Source organism: Podarcis tiliguerta, assembly GCF_965153285.1.
Source record: "Podarcis tiliguerta genome assembly, chromosome: 16".
Lineage (NCBI taxonomy): Eukaryota > Metazoa > Chordata > Lepidosauria > Squamata > Lacertidae > Podarcis > Podarcis tiliguerta.
The window spans coordinates 30,261,902-30,286,505 of record NC_139549.1 but is presented as its reverse complement, the minus strand read 5'-3'; the positions used below and the strand labels follow the sequence as shown (position 1 = coordinate 30,286,505).

The window sequence follows — 24,604 nt, the reverse complement described above, 5'->3', positions numbered from 1 at the left end:
TTAATGCTAAGTGAAACCCATGGCACACCCTAAGTACAAAATGAAATGGTCTGTATTCCCATTTTTTGTAATATGTAGATCAGCAAAAAATATTGATGTTCACGGCATCATCAGATAGCACAGGGATTTTACATCAACCAAGACATAAAATGAAAAATTTATTTGATTAAATTTTTCAAGAACAAACCTGCATTGGCTACATCTAAACACCCAATGCTTTAAAATAGGTTCACATCAAAGCTATACAAACCAAACATGGTAGATACAAGATAACTGCTATTTACAAATTCCATATACATAAGGTAAAACTCACAGATAAAACGGTATCAAGACCTTACAAAAGGAGAAAGACAAAACTTTAAAAACGGAACACATTCAGATGCATTTTAATGAGTTCTAAAATTGTTCAAGATTCAATGGTTTAAAAAAATTATCCTTCAGCGCCATCTTACCACTAGGACAAAAGAGAAATAAGTGCATCCAGAAATTTGCTCCGATCTTCCATTTTCAATTCAATAACTAAAACAATAAAAGAAATGTCTGTAATGGCACAAATACTGGAGAGATAGCATATCACAGCATGATGGACCTGTTCTATATTACAGTGACAACTTGATTTAAACATTTTCTGGCGGTAATAATAATAATAATAATAATAATAATAATAATAATAATAATAATAATAATAATTTATTACTTATACCCCGCCCATCTGGCTGGATTTCCCCAGTCACTCTACATTGCTAAGAGTCAATTTAGAAGCCACCGCTACCAGTATTAACTGCTAACCGTTGCACATGCAGAATTCATTTTAGGACTAGTTAACCTAAGGGACATGGGTGGCGCTGTGGGTTAAACCACAGAACCTAGGACTTGTCGATCGGAAGGTCGGCGGTTCGAATCCCCGCGATGGGGTGAGCTCCCATTGCTCGGTCCCAGCTCCTGCCCACCTAGCAGTTCAAAAGCACTTCAAAGTACAAGTGGATAAATAGGTACCGCTCTGGCGGGAAGGTAAACGGCGTTTCTGTGCACTGCTCTGGTTCGACATTAGTGGCTTAGTCATGCTGGCCACATGACCCGGAAGCTGTACCCCGGCTCCCTCGGCCAATAAAGCGAGATGAGCGCCGCAACCCCAGAGTCAGTCACGACCGGACCTAATGGTCAGGGGTCCCTTTACCTTTACCTAACCTAAGAAAAGCCATTTTTTCCACAGTGGTCAGCCACGTCTGCAGGAAGGCCGCAAGCTGGATATGAGGACAGCAATTCTCTCTTAACAGTTGTTCTCCAGCAACTGCTCCTCAGAGCCACCCTGATGCTACTTCACAGCCATCATGATTAGTAGCTACTGAGAGCGTTATCCTCCATTAACTTGTCCGATCCCATTTTAAATATGTCCATGTTGGCGGGCATCACCACTTCTTGTGGTAGAGAATTTCACAGTTAAACTATGCCCTGTGTGACATTCTTCCTCTTCCACTAAGTCGGATGGCTCTAAAACTATGAGAGGGAGAAACTGCTTCTTTCTATCTACTTTATCTACACCATACATAATTTAATGTGCCTCTATTATCTCCCTACTCTTACTATTTTCCCTAGAGCAAAAAGCTCCCAACATTGTAATATTTCCTCATAGTTCATTCATTCATTCATTCATACATACATGATCATCAATCAAATCAGTGACTCACACTCAAAGATAAATGTATCAAGTGTTCCCATCAAAAAGCACTTTAGTTGAAAGAATATCAGGTCATTAGTCTGTGATGTGGGGTTATTTTTTTTTCATACATGCCAGTCATCAGTTGGTCTTGTGCTCACCAACTGATGAGTGTGCACGCTTGAAACTTTAAAACTAGAAGCTGCACTACTTCAGTGCCAAGAAGTAAATGCTTGGAGGCGATAAGCCTTTTCCCTCTTTGATCCATCATCCATGCAAAGCAACACCAGCTACTTGGTTTTAGGGCACATCAGTAGGTGAAACACATTGTTGGCTCCTGGTGCACATTCCAAGTCTCAGTGATGTTTGACTGCCACAGCTCTTTTACAAGCTTACAAATACTCAGTAAAGTACTCAGACTTGCACAATTTTCTCTGAAATGTGCCTCATTAAAAAACAAGTAAACAAAGGCATGCATGGAAAAGCCTAAAAGTTGCTGATGCTCTCGCTTATATACGATATGCAGCATTTACTTACTAGACATGTCAAAATGGTTGTGTAAAGTCCGAGAACTGGTGTTTTCTGCAGCTTTTTCAAATGCTCTTCCAAAAAAGCTAGAGAGGGAGAGAAAAACAAGCATTTTGCATTTCCCCAGAAAGGAAAAGTCAACAAGCATTTAGCCTTTCTCTAAAGAGTACCCCAAGCATCCATTAAATAAGCACACGCACCAAAAATACAACCATCTAAGGCAGGCATAGGCAAACTCCGGCCCTCCAGATGTTTGGGACTACACTTCCCATCATTCCTGACCACTGGTGCTGTTAGCTAGGGATGATGGGAATTGTAGTCCCAACCATCTGGAGGGCCAGAGTTTGCCTATGCCTGGTATTTGGTCCTAGAGTAAAGCGCTGATCTTCCCCCCGGTTACAGCCCCCTATACTGCTCTAGAAAGTCCTCCAACCCCCAGGAGCAGTTTTTCAGGGAAAGTGGGAGGCTGCAGGGGATTGGCAAAATCCAGGTGCCCCACGTTATACAAGTGCAAAATCATTTGATACAACAGCTTAAATTTAACAAGCTGCAAAAATGGCAACTGTGCAAACTATTCCCATACTTCCTTTCCTCCAAAGAGTTTAGGACCCCACCAACACCTCATTTCATCTTTGCAACAACAATACAAGGTAAGATAGACTGAAAGAGTGACTGGCTCAAGACCACCCAGCGGATTTCATGGCTAAGCAAGGTTTTGAACTTGAGTCTCCTTGGTTCAAGTGCAAAATGCAAGCCACTACACCAGGCTAGTTCTCAGCATGCACCCAAACAACCATACAGAGTTGGCCTGTTTCATTTCAAATGCATATCTGTTGTTTCTCCTCCCTCCCCACACATACTCCAGAGCAATGATCAGACTTGGAGCAGCCAGCTCAGTTTATGGAGCATCTTATCTAAAAGGGCCAGCAAATAAAACTCTTACTTCTTTTTGTCTGAGCTTTCCAGATGAGGTGGAATCCCCACCATGATCACTGTGCCTTGTTCAGTGTCCATTGGTGCCGCCATAACCATTGGCAGCAGCTTACAGCGCTTGTTTTTTGTCTGCAAATCAGAAACCACATTGATTACATAAACTTCAAAGACAGAATCAGAAAACTTCAGCTCTGCTTTTTAAAGTACTGATGAAGAGTTAATTTGAGGGTTAAAGTTATCTAAAAAGGATTATAGATCAAACATTTGCTAGACGTTTTGAGGTTCCTTAGGCAGCAGTAACCAGACAGACGTTTCCAGCAATCACACACATAGATATTTATTTATACTTACTGCTCTGCTAGGTTTATGAGATTTTATCTTACCCATATTTAAAAGGAACTCACGTGTGCCTTACAATAAAAATAGTTTAAATGCTATGCTAAGTTGCTTAACATGCAATTTAATAAAATGTAAAAACAGAAATTGTTATAGCACTATGGTGGATGAAATGCATAATTCTTTTTTGAATGTGCTTTTCCTTGGAAAACCTTTTGAAGGAGAAGGAATCTCCTTTTGTAGATTTGCAATGTTCTGCCTTACCAAATGAATAAAAAAAATCATCCAACACATGATGCTCAGAAATAAAACTGTCCTGTAGTATTACTCTTCCAATACAAGGCCTTGTTTAAGTCAGTTCTTGAGTTAATTTAGAGTACACATAAGAAAGCCTGGGGGAAAACAGAAAGATTGGGGGGAATGTGGGCTCCCTGCATTGTTCCTTTCCCCCCGCCCAGGCCTTCACATCTAACTCTAGAGCCAAAGTAAGGAGCTATATTAAATTGCAGCAAATGGGGAGGGGAGAATTTAACCCTTTCACCCCTTGCCCCTAACCTAAGAAAAATTGCTTGCCCGAAAGTGCCATTTGTACTGAGTAAATTTCCCAGTAGCATCACTGGCGCTATTTGCTCTTTTTTTTAATCTGCACATTAAATTAAACTACAGTGAACCCACAACATGCACACATTTAATTTGTGTGCATTCAGCTTTATGCTCTTGGAAAAACAAAAAATTAAAAAGGAAAGAAAAAGGGGGCAGACCCCCAGGAAAAATGATTTTGCCAATCCCACCCACCATTGCAACTAATGTTTTTTGACTACACAGTGGTACCTCTGGTTACATACTTCATTCCAGAGGTCCGTTCTTAACCTGAAACTGTTCTTAACCTGAGGCACCACTTTAGCTAATGGGGCCTCCTGCTGCTGCCGTGCCACCAGAGCACGATTTCTGTTCTCATCCTGAAGCAAAGTTCTTAACCCGAAGTACTATTTCTGGGTTAGCGGAGTCTGTAACCTGAAGCATATGTAACCCGAAGTACCACTGTACACGGTTTTGGCTTTAGGTGTGATCCCCGAAATACAACCAGGAAATACAATACAGGCTTACTGTATGCATTTCAAGCCATGTCCTTTGTAATTTGGTCCTTATGAGTACAATTCTATATCACTTCGGCACACCTCTCTTTAAGAGTGCATTTAAAAAGAAAATTGTGTTGTTCAACATCATGGAAATGATGAGTTGTATCCAGCAGGGCCACTCAACACTCCCCCTCCTTTAAATGTGTTCAAGAGGTGTAAGGGAGCTCCTGGAGCAGATTATGTGGGTGTGGGGACTGCAGGACATCTCTGAAAATTGCTCCCCCGCCCCATTCTGCTGTGGGAAAAGGTCTTGTCTGAGCAATGCTGCTAGATGCAGAACACCAGCGTAACTTAAGCAAACCCAGAAGGGGAAAAAGAAAATGACTTACAGAACAAACAAATGACTTGAGTAAGTATTTACTAAGCAAGCATAACGATACTGGTCTGGAGAACAATTTCACATCTGGTGTGCCCTGGGAAGGAAAAAAGAGATATAATTACTAAACCCGCCCCCAAACGCAGTAATTTCCATATACAGTGGTGCCTCGCAAGACGAAAAGAATCCGTTCCGTGAGTCTCTTCGTCTAGCGGTTTTTTCGTCTTGCGAAGCAACCCCATTAGCGGATTAGCGCTATTAGCGGCTATTAAAGGCTTAAGGGATTAGCGGATTAGCTGCTAAAAGGCTATTAGCAGCTTAGTGCCTTAGAAAAAGGGGTGGGAGCGAAAAAAAATCGCAGCAACTCGCAAGACATTTTCGTCTTGCAAAGCAAGCCCATAGGAAATTCGTTTTGCGAAGCACCTCCAAAATGGAAAACCCTTTCGTCTAGCGGGTTTTCCGTCTTGCGAGGCATTCGTCTTGCGGGGCACCACTGTACAGGTTATAGGGCAGATGGTCCTTTTAGATGTGTGCCAGAGCTTCTACATATATACCAGGCCACTGGGTCTTCTTTCTCCCCAACAGATTCTCTTGCTGAGATTCAAAAGGTTCTTGTCAAGCAGTATGCAGGGCTATTATTAAGATAAATAGAAGTTCAGCTGAGCAGCTGCTTTCCTGAAGGTGATTACTGAACCTCCTGGATCACAAATCGACCACCATCAACGTAAAGTATTTCTTACCTGCCCTTCACCACAAACTCCCTGGGGCAGGTTGCAACAATTTTAAAAAATACAATACTAAAATCAGTTAAAATGAAGTGTACAGTGACTGGTATCCTTGCAAGTTTCACTCAAAGCCCTGTTTTCATGCAGAGTGAAATCTTAAGATGTTAAAGGGAAAAACACTGCACTCTCCTGGGCTCCATAATGCAGGGCCAAACATTGCAGATTTGCAATCAGATCTCTTTACATTTCTTTTAAAAGCACTTCCACCATCTAATCTAAATTTGGCTCTGAAAAGCTGTAGATACAGCATGTGTCAAGTGTGTGAAGCTAAAACCGTTCAGTTTAGAACTTCAAGCTTGTTAACGTAAATGAAGTGTTTTAAAAGTACAGCACAGAACCGAGAAACAAGTCCAGGCAAATTTTACCTCCATGAGATAACAGTAAAGGAACGGTCCCTGATTGATTACAAGATTGGTGCAGATACAGCTGGCTATAGTCTGCTGAATTGCACGAAGTTGCTTTTTGGCTAGTTCCAGCCCTTGGTGCAACTTGTCCAGGTTACTCCTGAAAAAAAAAGGAAAACAGAAAGAAGCTTACTTTACCAGAGAAGAGAAAAACCTGTACTGAAGACTTCTTAATTTATTATCAGTAACCACTTGCTTGGTACATTCTTATTGACCTTGAATTTTTTATGTAGAATGCCTTACTGCCAATCAGTTGTGGGTAAAAAAAAAAAAGTAAAAAGCAGATTTGAATGAGCTTGAAAAACTATGTGTGTTACCTGGAAAGACTATCCAAAGCTTTGATGAAATTGTCGGTTCCACTTTCGTCCTTCTCCATGTTCTCCATTAAAGAAGCAGCTGCATACACTACATCACTTGCTAAAAACTTATTTTTAAAACCAAACTGGATGCTGAAGGTTTGTACTCTTAAATTCTTCATTCTGCAAAACCAAATTAAGCCAACAGAGAGATGTTAAAAGCTTTTTTAAAATCCCTGCTGTCTTAGCACTGAACATACTATATACACACACCATGAAAGTAGCTAAAGAAATCATGAATTTAATGTTCTAAAGGCCATTTCTGGAAGACTACCTAATAACAAAACTCTGTCCACCTGAATCCCTTCCGTATGTAGCTCATGGCAATATGTAGGAGTTTGTCTTTCTCTCAGTTTTCCTTATTCTTTTCCTCTTCCTCTCATTTTTCTAGGCATTTCCCTGCTCCAATCCTCATTTTCTTGGCCTAACACTTAACACTTTCTGCTTGCCTTGACCCTCTCTAGGATTAGATCAACTCAGTTCAGCTGGTGGCAGCTGAAGAAATCTGCCTGCCCTACCATTTCTGTGATATCAGGGCAGCTAGTCAAATCAACAGTCAAACAGTTCCTTTTAGAGTATTACTATTTATAAATAGTACTTTTCCCCCTAGGCACGCACCAAAAAATCATGTTTTTAAAAAATCATGTTACTTTAAAGGTAAAGGGACCCCTGACCATTAGGTCCAGTCGTGACCAACTCTGGAGTTTCGTGCTCATCTCGCTCTATAGGCCGAGGGAGCCGGCGTTTGTCCACAGACAGCTTCCGGGTCATTTGGCCAGCATGACTAACCAGAGCAGCACACGGAAACGCCGTTTACCTTCCCGCCAGAGTGGTACCTATTTATCTACTTACACTTGGACGTGCTTCCGAACTGCTAGGTTGGCAGGAGCAGGGACGGAGTAACGGGAGCTCACCCCGTTGCGGGGATTCGAACCGCCAACCTTCTGATCGGCAAGCCCTAGGCTCTGTGGTTTAACCCACAACGCCACCAGCGTCCCTCATATTACTTTAGAAATCACTAAAACAACCCTGCAAATTAGGTTTGTGTTATAATCTCCATATACCACCCTAAGACCCTGAGCTCCTTGGAAGGTGTAATAAATACAAATATTTGTGAAATAGTAAGCAGCAAGGGCGGACCTGCTAGCAGTGCTTTAGTTTATTTTTTAAAAAATTGATGAACTGTTCAATAGTTGGTTGAAAGTTTAGTAGAAATGTAAGGGCAAGGGTGGGTTTCTGCTTCTGCTCAGTCCAGACAGGCTACAATACACTTTTAGGCCATCACACAGAGATGAAAAGGTTTACTAAGACTTCCAAATATGTAAAAAAGTGTTTTACCCAAACTTATTTGCAGATTCTTCAATCATCTCCTGTAGATTCTCTTTCAAGGAAATGTCCATAGAGTGGAATTTCTGTTTTACTTGCTTCAAAGGTAAGCTGAGGGAGAGGAGTGGGGGTGGGGAAGAGATCACATTTTCAGTGATGAAGCAAGTCTGTCAAGTCACAATCTCTTCATGTTCATTATTCAAAAACTATTAATAATAATAATAATAATAATAAATTTTTATTTATACCCCGCCCTTCCCAGTTCAGAAAACTGGGCTCAGGGCGGCTAACAACAAATTTAAAACACTTAACTGATGTAACAAAAAACAGCATAAAATGCAGTATGAAACCTGAATAACAATAAATTCAGAATTCAAAAATCAATTTAGGGGGGAAATCCATCCAATAAACATTAGATGACCACCAGGGCTGGTTACTTAATGGCTGTTTCCTAACTGAATATAGAAGACTGCCTTAAACTGAATCAAGCCATAAGGCCATATAGTTCAGTAATTGTCTACACTGAGTGGCAGGATTTCAGACCAGTTGTACCTGGAGATGCTAGATTTTAAACATGGAACTTTCTGGAGACATTCCCAATAGTCTAGGTCAGGGGTCTGCAACCCGCAGCTCCGGAGCCGCATGTGGCTCTTTTACACCTTTACACCGGGGTGGATACTAGTGAGGGGAGGAGGCGCATTGTGCGCCCCGACACTCCCCACTGTGGCGGGCGCTGTACTGACTGTGACGTCACATGGGGGCGGTGCGTGCGTTAGTCACGCACCGTCCCAACGTCACCTTCCCGCCCGCCCGCTGCATTGAAAGGGGGCATGTACGCTGGTCACTGTTTTGAAGGGGAGTGAAGAACACACACACACAAAAAGGTAACTTGTTAATTTAACGTTTATTTCTATGAGGAGGAGTAATTCTGAGGGGTCAAACAAAGAAATAATAAAAAAGTGACAAAAAAGTTATTTTTATAATGACGAGTTTTGCGGCTCCCAGTTTTTTTTTCTTTGGAAACGGGTCCAAGTGGCTCTTTTTGTCTTAAAGGTTGCAGACCCCTGGCCTAGGTGAAAGCACGTCAAACTTCGCCTGGCTTGGCAGCCTTGCTCATGACCTTTACTCAAGCTCCACTACCTTCAACCATACAAATGACTCTCCCAATTCTCCTTTTGCCCCTTATGCAAAGGCCTGCATGCAGCATTATCCATGCAATGCCTCCTCTTGCTTCCTTCAAAATCCACCTTCAAAACCATTCCTGCAAATCCTTTGTCTCAATCCCCTAGTCCAGGGCCAGTGAACTGGATCCAGCTAGTGCTCCGGATCCTGATCTCTCCAAGATCTACAGCGTACTCCTGTCAATCACCTAACATCACGATGACAGCAGATGAAGTATTTCATTCCCGGCACAACTGGAAATCAAACTGCAAGGGCAAAGGCAGAGGGCTTGGCAGACACTGCCAATCAGCAGATTGGGAATGCCTACAAACCATCTTGTGGTCAGGGAATCAGTCAGACATAGGAGTTCCCCATCACTGCCCTAGTCCTCATGCCCTACTGTGAATAAGCCTATTAACTGAAATAAATGCAAATTCCCCCCCCCATTATCCTTTTCTCCATTTTGCTCCCCTTTCTATGTTGTATCTCCTATGATGTGCTTTCTATTGTAAACAATTCAGAACAAGGACCCGTTCTCCTGAACTTTGTAAAAGTGCCACACACATTGATGCTACTATATAATAATTTATAATAATAATTTATTATTTATACCCCACCCATCTGGCTGGGTTTCCCCAGCCACTCTGGGGAACTCTAGTGTGTGTGTGTGTGTGTGTATATATATATACACTATATATATATATATATATATATATATATATATATACACACACACACACACACACACACAGTGGTGCCCCGCAAGACGAATGCCTCGCAAGACGGAAAACCCGCAAGACGAAAGGGTTTTTCGTTTGCAGAGGCGCTTCGCAAGACGAATTTCCCTATGGGCTTGCTTCGCAAGACGAAAAATGACGAAAATTTTCGGGGTATTTTTTTGCTCCAAAACCCCTTATTTTGAATCGCTAAGCTGCTAAAAGCATTTTAGCGGCAAAACCGCTAATCCCCCACCCCTTAAAAAAGCCGTTTTTAGCCCTTAAAATGTCAATAGCGCTAATAGCGCTACTCCGTCAATGGGCTTGCTTCACAAGACGAAAAAACCGCAAGACGAAAAGACCCGCGGAACGGATTCTTTTCGTCTTGCGAGGCACCACTGTGTGTGTGTATATATATATATATATATATACACACACACACACACACACACATATATGTGTGTGTGTGTGTGTGTATATATATATATATATATATATATATATATTTGCTTTCGTAGATTTTCACGGGTACAGGAATGCAGGTTTTGGTGTCCTCGGGTGTCTTCCCGTGTAAAAGTTGGGGTGTCTAGGCGACGTTTCGACGAGGTCTCACTCGTCATCTTCAGGCTGGTGCTTTCGGCTTCTTGTTACTGGAACAGAGCAGGATCTCAGTGTTTGAGTTCCTATAAATACTGTTGAGGAGGTGTGGTGTATAGCCTCCAATGTTCTGGGCAGAGAGGAGGTTCCCAGGCTAGTGTGCCTTTTCTTCTTTTGTTCCTTAATTACTTGAGGGATATCTTGAGTGATTTCTTGAGTGATTTCCTGAATCCCACTTAGGTGGGTCATTAGGTGTGGATTAGTTGCTAAAGCCTTCGTGTCTTGAACTCTTGAACTTTGTGAAGAGTTTTTCTGAGAAGATGGCTGTACTGCACTTGGTTGTGCTCTGGCTTGGCTTCGTGTATAGGGGCGAGCTGTGGTTTTGTGGCCTGTGCCAGCCAAATCTGTGTAGGGATTGCAGGGGGGTGCAGCATCCGGAGGTGCCACCCTGGTTTGGCTACTGGATGGTGTCTGTAATTTATCTGTGGAGATAAATTACAAGAGAATAATCATGGAAGCCATCGAGATAGAGAAACACCCTCACAACATGAACAAGCGTGACGACACATCCCGCTTGCCAGACATCTGGAAATTAGCCCTCCCCACAAAATCTGACACCAGATCCAGAGGCACACAGAACGCCATCACCAATCAACCACACCAGACCCAAACCCAGACCCTCTCCACAGATAAATTACAGACACCATCCAGTAGCCAAACCAGGGTGGCACCTCCGGATGCTGCACCCCCCTGCAATCCCTACACAGATTTGGCTGGCACAGGCCACAAAACCACAGCTCGCCCCTATACACGAAGCCAAGCCAGAGCACAACCAAGTGCAGTACAGCCATCTTCTCAGAAAAACTCTTCACAAAGTTCAAGAGTTCAAGACACGAAGGCTTTAGCAACTAATCCACACCTAATGACCCACCTAAGTGGGATTCAGGAAATCACTCAAGAAATCACTCAAGATATCCCTCAAGTAATTAAGGAACAAAAGAAGAAAAGGCACACTAGCCTGGGAACCTCCTCTCTGCCCAGAACATTGGAGGCTATACACCACACCTCCTCAACAGTATTTATAGGAACTCAAACACTGAGATCCTGCTCTGTTCCAGTAACAAGAAGCCGAAAGCACCAGCCTGAAGATGACGAGTGAGACCTCGTCGAAACGTCGCCTAGACACCCCAACTTTTACACGGGAAGACACCCGAGGACACCAAAACCTGCATATATATATATATATATATATAATATATATATTATATACAAACTATTTATTTATTTAAAATCTCCTTATTAACTCACCCCATATCAGCAAGGAATTCCTGAAGTCTCTTCTGACCTTGCACAGACCAAAGCTTGAAGCTGGCCGAAGTGTAGCAGGTATTGCAGAGGCTTTCATACAGAGACCAATGTTGATAGAGCGCAAGGCACAAGCTAAGACCATCGATAAGAATTAGGAAAAGTACGTAATTGCAGCAGGTTGGATCAAAAAAGCCTATTGCATTCTAGTTCAAAATGACTTGTCTGGATCACAATGCCCTGCTTCAGATATGACAGGGCTGCTTCAATAAACCATAGTTTGTTGGAGCATGAACAAATGCCAACCCCAAGTCCTCCCTCTCCTGCGTCTGGTTGTTGAGGGACTTTCCTGGTTTCAGAGACCAGCTTCCAGAGGGGAAAGGGAAGGTGAGAGCGCTTGAGCTCATCGCTTGCTTGTGCTCCAATAAACAGGTTGTTTTGAAATAGTGCCATTATGTCTGAACTGAACCACTCACAGACTGAGTGCCCAAACTGCAAACCAAAACCCACTTATTTATTGCAAAGTGCCCAAAGTTTTTGAGCTTTTTGGGGAGACTCCCCAAAGTTGCCGAGCTTTTTGGGGGGAGACACAACAGAAAAATCCCCGCGGGTCTTGCCATTTCCTTCCCTCTTCCCCCCTCCCACCCTGCTAGCTGGCTGGCTCGCTCTCAGGCTGCTGCGATGGGGAGGACAGAGCAGCCCTTAGGCCAGGTGAGTGGCGCCAGGAGAGGGAGAGCCTCCACCCCAGCCAGCCAGTCCAACAGCCGTGACTGCCTGCCTGTTCCCCGCCTGTGATCCTGGTGTGGTCTTCCCCATCTTCCTTCCTTCCTCCCTCCAGCAATGTCGCCGCGGCAAAGGGGTGAGGCTGGGTACAAGTGCCCTCCTAGCCCAGGCAGGTCGGGCCCACGGGAGGCGAGGGGCCTGCAGAGGATTGGAGCTAGGGGGGAGGCAGAGGAAGGGAATGGGTGAGGCCTGGATTGAAGTAGGGAGCTGGGAACTACCACGCAGCACTGAAAAAGGCGCAGAAAAAAAATCACAAGGAAGGTCAAATAATGAATGCTTTTGCGCCCAATCAGAAACAGCCACTGCTGTGAATTGAAAAACAGACCAATTGCCAAACACAATTGCCGGCTACCAGGGAAAAAAAGGGGGGGGGGAGAAAAGGTTCCGGGTTTAAGCAGCGGACGCACGCAGTAGTGTGGGGAGGAGCGGGAGCACAAATGGAAAAAAACAACAAAACAACAGTGCGGATGGCGCATGTGCCAGCAGTGAGGGCTCTGTGTGCCCACTCTGGCATGCGTGCCATAGGTTCGCCACCACTGGCATAGGCAATGCAACAACTGGTACTACAAACCACTTCACCCAAGTCTTAGAAATATTTCCGCAAAGTAATTTAGAAGGATACTCATATTCAAATGCTATTCTCATGCAGTCAATAGAAAGAGAATTTTCTTCATCCCCGTTGCGATGGTTATGCCGAGATACATGCCGCTGCAGAGACCCAATGTCTGTTACGTATTTCATTCTTTTTACAGAGAAAACAGATACGAAATAGTTAGTTCAATCTCTTTTCCCGGCAGCTCTATTATCTGCCTTTTAAATATTAAATGTCTTTTGGAGAAAGGACGAGCAAAAAAATATACTGATACCTACCAGTAGATCTCTAGGGGATGAGCAGATTTGCAAGGGTTTATGTTTGACAACAGTGAAGGTGTTTTCTATGTTAGGTTGGTAAAATTAAGAAAAATATGGGAGAAGCCAGAAGTGGAATTTAGGAAGGGCTGCAAGATTAGTTCTGGTACTAAACTCAAATTACGGAGCTCGGCATGTGCTTTGTAGATGCCCTGCTCCTTAATGCTATGAAAATGTATGTCTGACACCCTCACCCACTGTTTTGCAACTAGCTCTGATTGGTGGAGTGTAGGGTTCTATAGAAAAGGAGATAAAGTTTCACCATTCCTGCTTTCAGGATATTCAATGTGGAAAGAGGTCAATTCATTAGAAACAGCTTGCCAGTAAAATGCATGCTGTAAAATTCCTTTGACATTATAAGGGAATGAAGTCTATTGTCTCTCAAATACAATGCAGCCTTAGCAAACGCTATAAATACTGTGCTTCTCAGAAAAAACAAGTTTCCCAGTTCATTGCGGAATTGGGGATCACCTCTAACACATGAAACGGGCATGCCTCTTTAAAAAGTAATTTCTGTCCTACCATAATTGTATAAATTAAAGGATTCAATTTGTTATAAAATTATTTAATCCCCTCTTTCTGCCCAGTCACAAGGACACCCAAAGCAGCTAACAATTTAAAAATACCTATTTGAATAGAATATTTACTGCTCACTTACTGAGTGATTTTGTCTTGAATCCACTGGTCTGTTAGTCCAACAATAGCCCACCTAAAAAGCAAATCAAAACAACTGAATCAAGAATTTGTAGATATTCTCTGTCTGTCCTTGCTGAGACTGAATAGTGAACAAATATTTAAAAGGTTCCCCGAAGACTTTAAGGTGCTATTCTATATCTTAGCCTACCTCCATCGTACAACTTCCATCAGTCCAGTAAGCATGGCCAATAATCAGAGATGGGATTTATATTTCAAAACATCTGGAGGGCAGGATAGAAAGCTGCTATACCTACTTACCTGGGAGTAAGTCCCATTGAACTCAATGGGACTTATTTCCAAGTAGACACGTCTAGGGCTTCACTTTAAATATTTCAGATAAGCTTTCAGGTACTCACATGTATGCCTAAATAGCAAGTATAAAATATTTCCCCACACTTTCCAGTGGAACATTTGAAGCTGCTTCACACCAACTCAGACTACTGGTACAGTGGTACCCCGCAAGACGAATGCCTCGCAAGACGGAAAACCTGCTAGACGAAAGGGTTTTCCGTTTTTCGATGCGCTTCGCAGGACAAATTTCCCTATGGGCTTGCTTCGCAAGACGAAAATGTCTTGCGAGTCTTGAGATTTTTTTCCGCTCCCCACCCCCTTTTTCTAAGCCGCTAAACCGCTAATAGCCTTTTAGCAGCTAATCCGCTAATCCCTTAAGCCTTTAATAGCCGCTAATCCGCTAACAGGGTTGCTTCGCAAGATGAAAAAACCGCTAGACGAAGAGACTCGCAGAACGAATTAATTTCGTCTTGCGAGGCACCACTGTATAACTACCTAGTTCTGCCTATTTCAATTGGCAGAAGCCTTCCCAGGCCTTTTCCAATTCTGCTCCCTGGGTTCCTTTTAACTGCAAATATCAGGAACTGAGCATGGATGATTCTGGATATATTTCTACTGGATTTGAAATTGTTTTGATGTATGAATTTTTCTATTGTTAAATCATCTTGTTTTAAAGGAAGCAATTATTGAATGGAAATAAATAATAGAATGTATGAAAATACGTATAGCTGTGAATGACATTTAATGCCTGTGCCTCAAGGACATTTCCTTTTATATCTGCCTTACTAATAGCATACAACCAGTGTTAGAAACTCAGATATATAAGTTAGGTGCCAAATTGCTCCTTAAACCAGGGTTACCAAAACGGAATGCCTAGTTGCCATTTGGGGGCCAGACAGCTCAAAAGTTGCATTTTCCAATATGAATTTCTGGTTCCTGAAATTCATTCTGATTGTGCAGATAAAATATCACAGATAGAATTCTACAGGATGTGTTGCTAGTGTGTGAAAGCAGTAAAGATGCAAGGACAGCCCAGGCATGCATGTCCAGATGGAGACGACAGGTGCCATCCTGGTGCCCGGGCATCTTCACTTAGTTGCAAGTGGCCAATAGGTAAAGGGACCCCTGACCGTTAGGTCCAGTCGTGAACAACTCTGGGTTTGCAGTACTCATCTTGCTTTACTGGCCGAGGGAGCTGGCGTACAGCTTCCGGGTCATGTGGCCAGCATGACTAAGCCGCTTCTGGCGAACCAGAGCAGCGCACAGAAACACCGTTTACCTTCCCGCTGGAGCAGTACCTATTTATCTACTTGCACTTTGACGTGCTTTTGAACTGCTAGGTTGGCAGGAGCAGGGACCGAGCAATGGGAGCTCACCCCGTTGCCTGGATTCAAACTGCTGACCTTCTGATCGGCAAGCCCTAGGCTCTGTGGTTTAACCCACCGTGCCACCTGCGTCCCTAAGTGGCCAATAGTCAGGTGCAAATTGTGCCTAGCGAATTTCAAACGCTGCATCGAATGGAGGGCCTCATTTGTAGAATTCCACCATTAAAAAACAAGTTTTGTAAGACATCAGGGATTATGATCCCACCCCAAAAAACTTGAAATAGTAGTTTATATGACATCCGTAAGAGCATAATGAGAAATGCTTTCAAAGGATTTTCCTCTTTGGTAGAGCAATTGGCAGGGGCATTTCTATACAGGTTGGAACACATCTGGAAGCAAGTCAGCAATACTACTATCACAAACTAAATTACGTACCACAACATATCATTTAAGTCTTTAGACATTATCCATGCCAAGTCAAACATCATCATGGCAGACTACAAGAGGGAAAAAACAACAATTAATAGCTGAGTGTGATTGGGGAAGGACAGAATTTGCCACACAAGCAAATGTTTTCAGCATCTAGCAGGGCCAGTGTTACTACTCTTATCAAAAGTAAGGGGCAGCCATGGCTTGTTACAGTCTCTTCAGAAACTGAACTAATTACAACATCTGTTAACTGTTGTTGCTCATTTCTGAAAGCAGCAGCAGACAAGAGCTCAGCCTCAAACTGTACAGGAGTGACCTGAGCTTTCAGTTCCCTCCCCCCACCTGCACATTCAGAATACAGCACCACCACTCAGAAGTCTGTCGGGGGCAGCTGAATATGTAGCTCATATCATCACCAAGGTTTGGGGGATAACAGGACTCACATAACCAACATGCTTATGTGTGATGGGGTTAATATCATAGAGTAAGCTGTCCTGCTATGTTTAGCTTCCTCTCACCTTCGGAGGAACTAGGTAATCATGCCTCTCTTTACCCCCAAGTCCGCCTATGACATGTGAGGAGGTCTGAGCTGGTTGCTGCAACTCAGACTGCATGCCTCTCACAAGCCAATCTTGAGTTCCTATACCAATATTTAGGAACTTTCACCACTTTGTAACTAACCCAAGTTTTACTGCCTGTGCAATTTTCTGAAGTACAGAAAACGGTCCTTTGAAAGGTTTGTAAGTAAACCAATTTTTAACCTCCCAAATGTGTGTTTTTTTTTCCTATAATGGGGGAAGAGGGAAGTTTTGGAATTCAAAGGGCATGTTTTAAAGGTCTGTATTTCCATGCTTTACTTTGCTACATATTTTGTGATTTTAAATCTCTGCTGGGGTTCTCTCACCAAATAGAACTTCCCCTAAATTGGATCTTGGCATTCAGGAATGTGTGTGTGTGTGTGTGTGTGTTCCCAATATAGTATTTCCCTGAAGTGAAGATGCACTCCCATTAGAAATCACCCTCTTATTGTTTGTGTATAAGTTAACACTAATTGCTAAACTTATTTATCCCTGAAAAGCAGAATGGTTCAAACGTTTCCCCATTTTCATAGAAAGGTTAAAAGCTACTGCAAAAATGTATACACAAGAAGATGGCCAGGGACCTTTCTAAAGATGTGGCATGACAAAAGAGCCAGAAACACAGAATTTATTTATAAATAATACACTATGGCACTACTAGCTGAACTTCCTTTCCACAAAGTAAGGCATCCTGAACTAACTGCTATTAATTTTGCAAAGTAATAACATCTTCACTTGAAAAAATGGTTCTCCTTCAAGGTCTACTGACGCTGATATTTGATACTCACTGAAGTACCGTGATATTCATACTGCTCATAGTCAAACAGAATTTCTTGCCTGAAGAACAGAAAGAAGTCATGGGGTTTATTCAATGCAGCACTCAGTTAAAGGCACCTAGCAATACAGTTGTGCTGAAGGACTGCTGTTTTGCAAGGGGAAACACAAGTACATAACTGAAGATTTATTTATTTCATAAAATTTATACAGCGCTTGACTGTAGAAAAAACTGCACAACAAGAACCATCTGTTGAAAAACAAGCTTCTGCTAGTGTAATTGTTGCTTTGGGTTCTTTTGCTCTGCAGCTTTTAAACGCTGCCCTCCACTAGCACAAGAGCTCTTCCACTAGTGGACAAAGGATGCTGTACTCAAACAATTGTTATGTACAAAAGGTTAAACTTGTAAAAAAATATTTCCACTATGTAATGTGGAAAAAGAGAGCCAACCCAATCAAAAGCACCCCATTGTGTATGCAGAGCTCTTACGTGCAAAGGTTGCCCTGTTTATTTTCATGCAAGGAAACACTAGATATAGCTATATATTATAACTGCTGCCTTCACTGAAGCAACTGGGGAGTCTTTACAGGCTGAAAAATTTTGTGCGCAGGCGAGATCATGTACCCACAAGAAATACAGCGGAACCTCAGTTTTCGAGGGTCTTGGAAGTCAAATGTTTCGGCTTTGAAACGCCGAAAACCTGGAAGTAACTGCTTTGGTTTCTGAACGTTTTTCAGAAGCTGAACATGCCACGTGGCTTCCGTTTTGAGTTTCCCTATTGTATTGAGGCTTCCACTTTCAGTTTTCAGAAATTTCGGACGTTGAAGGGTCTTCTGGAATGGATTACAATCGAAAACCGAGGTTCCACTGTATTTGGATTTGGGGAGGAAACACAATCCAAGAGGTAATCAACAAAGCCTTTCCTACTAAAGGTGACCAATTTCTATCCTTGATAATATCCTTTCATCCAATTAATGCCACATCATAGAATGATAGGCTGTAAGGAACCCCAAAGGGTCATCTAGTCCAACCCCCTGCAATGAAGGAAACTCAACCAAAGCACCCATGACTGATAGCCGACCAACCTCTGCTTAAAATGTGATTGCCTGAGAGCTATATTTGAACCTGTAACATATTTTAAAACACAACTGCTGAACACAGATCTTTGTCTTCAAGATATATAAGCTAAGCAATTTTTAAAAAGAATCTAGATTCACCTTCTAAGATGCACTAACCACATCAATATTTCAAAGCTTGCAATCTCAATTTTACCATTAGACAGAAGTATAATGTGTATACTCTGAAGACATACCTGCGTGCCTCCCACTCTCTTCTTTGCCGTCTTTTCATTGTTCTTTCCACTATTTCCTGCAGAGATTAGAATAGCAAATTACATTTCCCTTCTCTGTCCTTGTCACAACTGATTATAAAGTAATCCCACAAGTAGTGCCTGAAAGAACGGTTGCCTACTGAATTCTAACTCCCTGAACTTGAAGTTTTTCTGTTTATATAGAATGAAGTTCTCAGAAAAAAACAATAACCCATTTGCTTGCTTAGTGCATCTTCCTTCACTTCTTCATAGCAAAGAGCTAGAAAATTATGAATGCCTACTTATAAACTTTGCCCTGTGATAGAAACAATTATTTCCCTTTAATACATGGGTATATTTTATTTAAGCTTCCATGACTTAAGGAACTAACCTCTTCAAATCGCCTCCGCTTTCCTGAAGGCTCTGAGCCATCACTTTCATTACCAGAATCTTCCTCCTCCTCATCGTCCCTAAAGATATCATCATAGGCAGGAATTTCAAGGTCGTCGTCTTGCTTTACCAATAGTTTGATCTAGTAAAAGAAAATGCTTAATTAAATGAAACATTTTAATGAAATAACGATTCAAGTGAAAGATAATTAACAATCATTAACAAGTCAATAAAACAATTACAATCTATAAAACACTATTAGGTAAACAGCAATAAAAAAATTAACTAAACTAAGCATCACAACTACAGCAAAAGTTGTCTTGTATGGTGAACAAATCAATATGGAATTTATTATCTATAAAACAAGACAATCTATTGGAATTTCACCCATGCCAGTTTAAGGAGCCAGAGTATGTCCTAGAAGCAAAGGATCCACCTATAAATTCCTATCTATCACATTGTGAATGGATTACGGTCAACCATTTTCTCAAGAAGCAGAATTTACCTGTGACTCGTTGTAAACATTCACTATATTGATAGGCCTGTGTGTGTCACAGACAAAGAAAACACAGTCTTCTTCAGGTTGAAGGACATCAAGTAGATCAACATTGGCACCACAATTTATGAGAACAAAATACTGGAACTGCAAATAAGGAAGTCATATTAATATGCAAGCAAGACTGTTGTTGTTTATGAAACGCTGGCCCATATCCAAAAGATTAATGCTTCCTTTAGTCTCATATCCTCAGGGCTATTATGAAATATTAGCTCTTTACATTTCCTGAGAGAAAATATAGCTAATTCCCTGGGACTACAGAAAGTAATTAGTCTTCCTCTAAATTGTCCACAATAGAATCTAACATGACACTGTTTAATCTGAGAACTCAGGCCACCCACAGCAATAAAAAGTAATTACCGTATTTTTCGCTCTATAAGACGCACCAGACCACAAGACGCACCTAGTTTTTGGAGGAGGAGAACAAGAAAAAAAATATTCTGAATCTCAGAAGCCAGAACAGCAAGAGGGATCTCTGCGCAGTGAAAGCAGCGATCCCTCTTGCTGTTCTGGCTTCTGGGATAGCTGCGCAGCCTGCATTCGCTCCATAAGACGCACACACATTTCCCCTTACTTTTTAGGAGTGGGAAAAGTGAGTCTTATAGAGCAAAAAATACGGTAACTCCTGTGCAGAATCAGTCACATGTGGAGAAGGGATATAACTCAGTGATACTGCATCTATGTTGCATACAAACCCCTCAGGTTCATTCCTTAGCATCTCCAAGCAGGGCTAGCAAAGGAAATTCTGGAGAGCCACTGATTATTACATTATGTGGATCAATGATCTGGCTTAGCTTCATATGCTAACTCTTCATAAGAGTGGGCTGGACTACTGTAATAAGATGTAGAATTATTTGGGAGGAAGCACCAATGGAATTAATAGGATTTCTTCTTATCAAATACACATTGCGCTATAACTCAAGATACTAGAAAGGAAATGGATTTTTAAAAAATCCTAATTATGTTTTTACCTGATCTTTATGTTCAAGAAATGCAGTTTCAAGTTCTTGCCATCCAGATACTGGGACTAAAGTATACTGCACATGATCACACTGGAATAAAGCCTCAAAAGAAATGAAAGTGACATTTTAGAGGAAGAGGTAGACAAACCATCACCATTAGTTTAATAATGAAGTTTATGGCTTTTGCTCAACAGCAGTTTGAGCAAGGCCAAACATTTATCACACTGTCATATAAAATTAATAAGATTTACTTGAAGACAAGCACAAGAATCCAAGCAATCAAAATTCACAGAGTTCTGTAAATAAAAGATTGTTTAATAATCTATTTCTTAGTGCATGTTTTGCACTCTAGATATGGCAACGTGTCCCAAATAATATAAGTGTGAAAAGGATTTCACTGCTTATTAGCCTTTGGCTAATTAAAAAATCTATGGCCTTTTAAACTGGTGTGTGTGTGATTGTTTTTGTTTGTTACTATGGCCTGTATTTTTGTTTTTTTATATTGTGAAGCCCGTGATTCTCAGAGGAAGGGCAGTATAGAAATTTAATATAATAATAATAATAATAATAATAATAATAATAATAATAATAATAATAATATCTACTTATATATACTCCATCTTTTTCCTTGACAGGAACTCAAAGCAGTTTAAAGATAAAACACTGCTTAATTTAGATATAGTTTTGCTTATCAGGTGACAGTATTTTAACTGCACAAAAAAAGGCTGCAGATTCCCATCTCGCCATCAACCAACAAAAACTTTCATGCTGGGTAACATCCAGTGGAGTAGACCCATTGAAATAAATGGAAACGACAAAGTTGGACCCTTTAATTTCACTTTGTCTACTCTCAGTAGAGCTTAGCTGGATATATTATTAGAAAAGTAGACTCCACTCATCTTTGCACATAGGTCAGTTTACACCCATTTTGACTTCTGCACATTAACAGGACATAAAAAGGAGACTTACTTGGAGTATTTTACAAGCGCATAACGCATCTACATCTGAAGCAACAAGAAGTAGCACCCGCTACCAAAAAAGAAGAGAGAGAACATTTTAATTAGTGTCTATGCCAATAGCACACTACGAAATAACAATCTGTAACCACTTCATTCATCACAATCCTGGATACAGAAAGAACTTGAAAGAAACTTCACTTGAAGGTGTATAAAAAGTATCCTAGTATATGAGAAAGGACTCTCCAGCATGCTATATGGCTTGATAAATGTTGCTTTTTCCACACTGCAATACAGTGGTACCCCGGGTTAAGTACTTAATTCGTTCCGGAGGTCCATACTTAACCTGAAACTGTTCTTAACCTGAAGCACCACTTTAGCTAATGGGGCCTCCCACTGATGCTGGGCCGCCAGAGCACAATTTCTGTTCTCATCCTGAAGCGAAGTTCTTAACCCGAGGTACTATTTCTGGGTTAGCGGAGTCTGTAACCTGAAGCGTATGTAACCTGAAGAGTATGTAACCCGAGGTACCACTGTACTGAAATGCAAACACCAACCTTGAGCATGAATTGGGCTTTCCTTTTGGGAGTGCGGTTGCTTGTCCATTTATTTTATTGTGTTATGTTTTCATTCTTGTTTGGTAACAACAGAGGAGCAGCTGTATTAGCCTGCTGTAGCAGAAAGAAAGCGGAAACTTTGGGCATCTAAAAGCCAAGCAGATTTAGAAAGCCATCCCATTTGAACAGCTACTGAAGATGGACCAAGCCCAGTTGAGCTCAATGAACCTCTGAAGTAGTAGACAATGTGCAGGTTAGCACACATGCCTAACTGGAGAAAAAGCCCCACTGAACCTACTGGCCACCCCAGTTTCTGATTAAATCCTGTTGTTCCTTAGCACGAAGAGTCGGACATGACTAAACGACTAAACAACAACAACAACAACATGGTCATAAGAACAAGAACGTGCTCGCTTCGGCAGCACAGATACGAAATTTGTTGTTGTTTAGTCGTTCAGTTGTGTCCGACTCTTCGTGACCCCATGGACCAGAGCACACCAGGCACTCCTGTCTTCCACTGCCTCCCGCAGTTTGGTCAGACTCATGTTTGTAGCTTCGAGAACACTGTCTAACCATCTCGTCCTCTGTCGTCCCCTTCTCCTTGTGCCCTCCATCTTTCCCAGCATCAGGGTCTTTTCCAGGGAGTCTTCTCTTCTCATGAGGTGGCCAAAGTATTGGAGCCTCAGCTTCACGATCTGTCCTTCCAGTGAGCACTTAGGGCTGATTTCCTTAAGAATGGATAGGTTTGATCTTCTTGCAGTCCATGGGACTCTCAAGAGTCTCCTCCAGCACCATAATTCAAAAGCGTCAATTCTTCGGCGATCAGCCTTCTTTATGGTCCAGCTCTCACTTCCATACATCACTACTGGGAAAACCATAGCTTTTACTATACGGACCTTTGTTGGCAAGGTGATGTCTCTACTTTTAAAAATGCTGTCTAGGTTTGTCATTGCTTTTCTCCCAAGAAGCAGGCGTCTCTTAATTTCGTGGCTGCTGTCACCATCTGCAGTGATCATGGAGCCCAAGAAAGTAAAATCTCTCACTGCCTCCATTTCTTCCCCTTCTATTTGCCAGGAGGGGATGGGACCAGTGGCCATGATCTTCGTTTTTTTGATGTTGAGCTTCAGACCATATTTTGCGCTCTCCTCTTTCACCCTCAATAAAAGGTTCTTTAATTCCTCCTCACTTTCTGTCATCAAGGTTGTGTCATCTGCATATCTGAGGTTGTTGATATTTCTTCCAGCAATCTTAATTCCGGCTAGGGGTTCATCCAGCCCAGGCTTTCGCAGATACGAAAGACAGGGTTACAAATGCTTCAGGTTACAGACTCTGCTAACTCAGAAACAGTACCTTGGGCTAAAAACAGTACCTCAGGATGAGAACAGAAATCGTGTGGCGGCAGCTGGAGGCCCCATTAACTAAAGTGGTACCTCAGGTTAAGAACAGTTTCAGGTTAAGAACGGACCTCCGGAACGAATTAAGTTCTTAACCCAAGGTACCACTGTAATAATAACAACAACATCGAGCGAGGCCACCCAACGGGCTTCGGGGCTGAGCAAGGCCTTCTCCGTCGGGGCTCTCGCAGGGCCCCGACGGGACCTCCTCACACACACACAGGAGGAGCCCCGCTCACCTGGTTCACGACCACCTCATAGAAATCTCTGCGGAAGTCCGTCAGGAACATGGCCGGGAAGGCCGGGCTTTCAACCCCTGAGAGGAACCCGGCGGCGGCAACGGCGGCGAAGGCGAACCGTGGCGGCGATTTTGGCTCCGCTCAAAGGAAGGCGCCAAACCCCTTTGGCTTTGGCCATTGGTTGCCGCGCTCCGAACCTCGCCCAATAGGCTCCCCGACCCGCCCACCGTGCGGCCTCTCCGGCGCTTTGATTGGACGCGTGCTCCGCCCTCCTCCGCCCGTCGCCCCAAACGGGAAGTTCTGAGGCGGACCAGCAGAGGCCTTTTTGCACAGTAAGATTGGGCGGCAAGGGAAAAGGAGGTGCACCTTGTTCTTGTTCAGTAGGACGCGACGTCCGGTTCCCGGTTGCATGTTGGTAGGGGCAGCGAGAAAGAGTGGCGGAAATATTGCAGGGAATGGATGTAAAATTGCATAGGCGTGGGTTAGAGGCTGTCTTTCCTACCATGGCCTGAAATAATCATTCCTGTATTTAAAAAAAGGTTGGATCAAGGATATCACTATTCTCTGGGGCTGCGCTTGCGGGGTGAACCCTGCTAATCTTATGTACATGCTAACGTCGGTTGCTGTGTATAAAATATAGGATTACACCGACAATAAGGTTTTTCTCCAGGGTGCTGCTTAAAGCTCAAAAAGGGAGGTATAGCCGCTTTCTGCCAACCTTGCCCCGCAAGAGGTCTAATCAGAACCTGAAGAGAGGATTGTGAAGAACACTTCCGTGTCGACCCTAACAACTCTTTGGTCACAGGAGAGGGCGTGCCCATCCACCATTTTGTTCGTTTTAGAAGAGGGCAAAAAAAAAAAAACACAACCCCGAAGGAGGGAGCCGGAGTTTTCCAT

The 24,604-nt window shown here is 42.5% G+C and overlaps 2 protein-coding genes across 2 annotated transcripts in view; one reads left to right on the top strand and one right to left on the bottom strand.

Moving 5' to 3' along the window:
• The window catches only part of HIRA (histone cell cycle regulator), a 378,609-nt gene that overhangs the window by 255,460 nt on the left and 98,545 nt on the right, over window positions 1-24,604 (top strand). The gene's annotated exons all lie outside the window — the stretch shown is intronic.
• On the bottom strand, window positions 146-24,042 carry CDC45 (cell division cycle 45). Its single transcript, XM_083418325.1, has 18 exons — window positions 23,708-24,042; window positions 21,531-21,590; window positions 20,571-20,663; window positions 19,549-19,686; window positions 19,045-19,185; window positions 18,657-18,712; window positions 17,359-17,407; window positions 15,999-16,060; window positions 13,910-13,960; window positions 12,965-13,084; window positions 11,563-11,694; window positions 7,793-7,891; window positions 6,416-6,577; window positions 6,060-6,198; window positions 4,923-5,006; window positions 3,129-3,247; window positions 2,195-2,271; window positions 146-519 (listed from the first exon to the last, which is right to left on the bottom strand). Exons 1-18 carry the CDS (start codon window positions 23,756-23,758, stop codon window positions 455-457), a joined length of 1,698 nt encoding a protein of 565 aa, XP_083274451.1. The 5' UTR covers window positions 23,759-24,042; the 3' UTR covers window positions 146-454.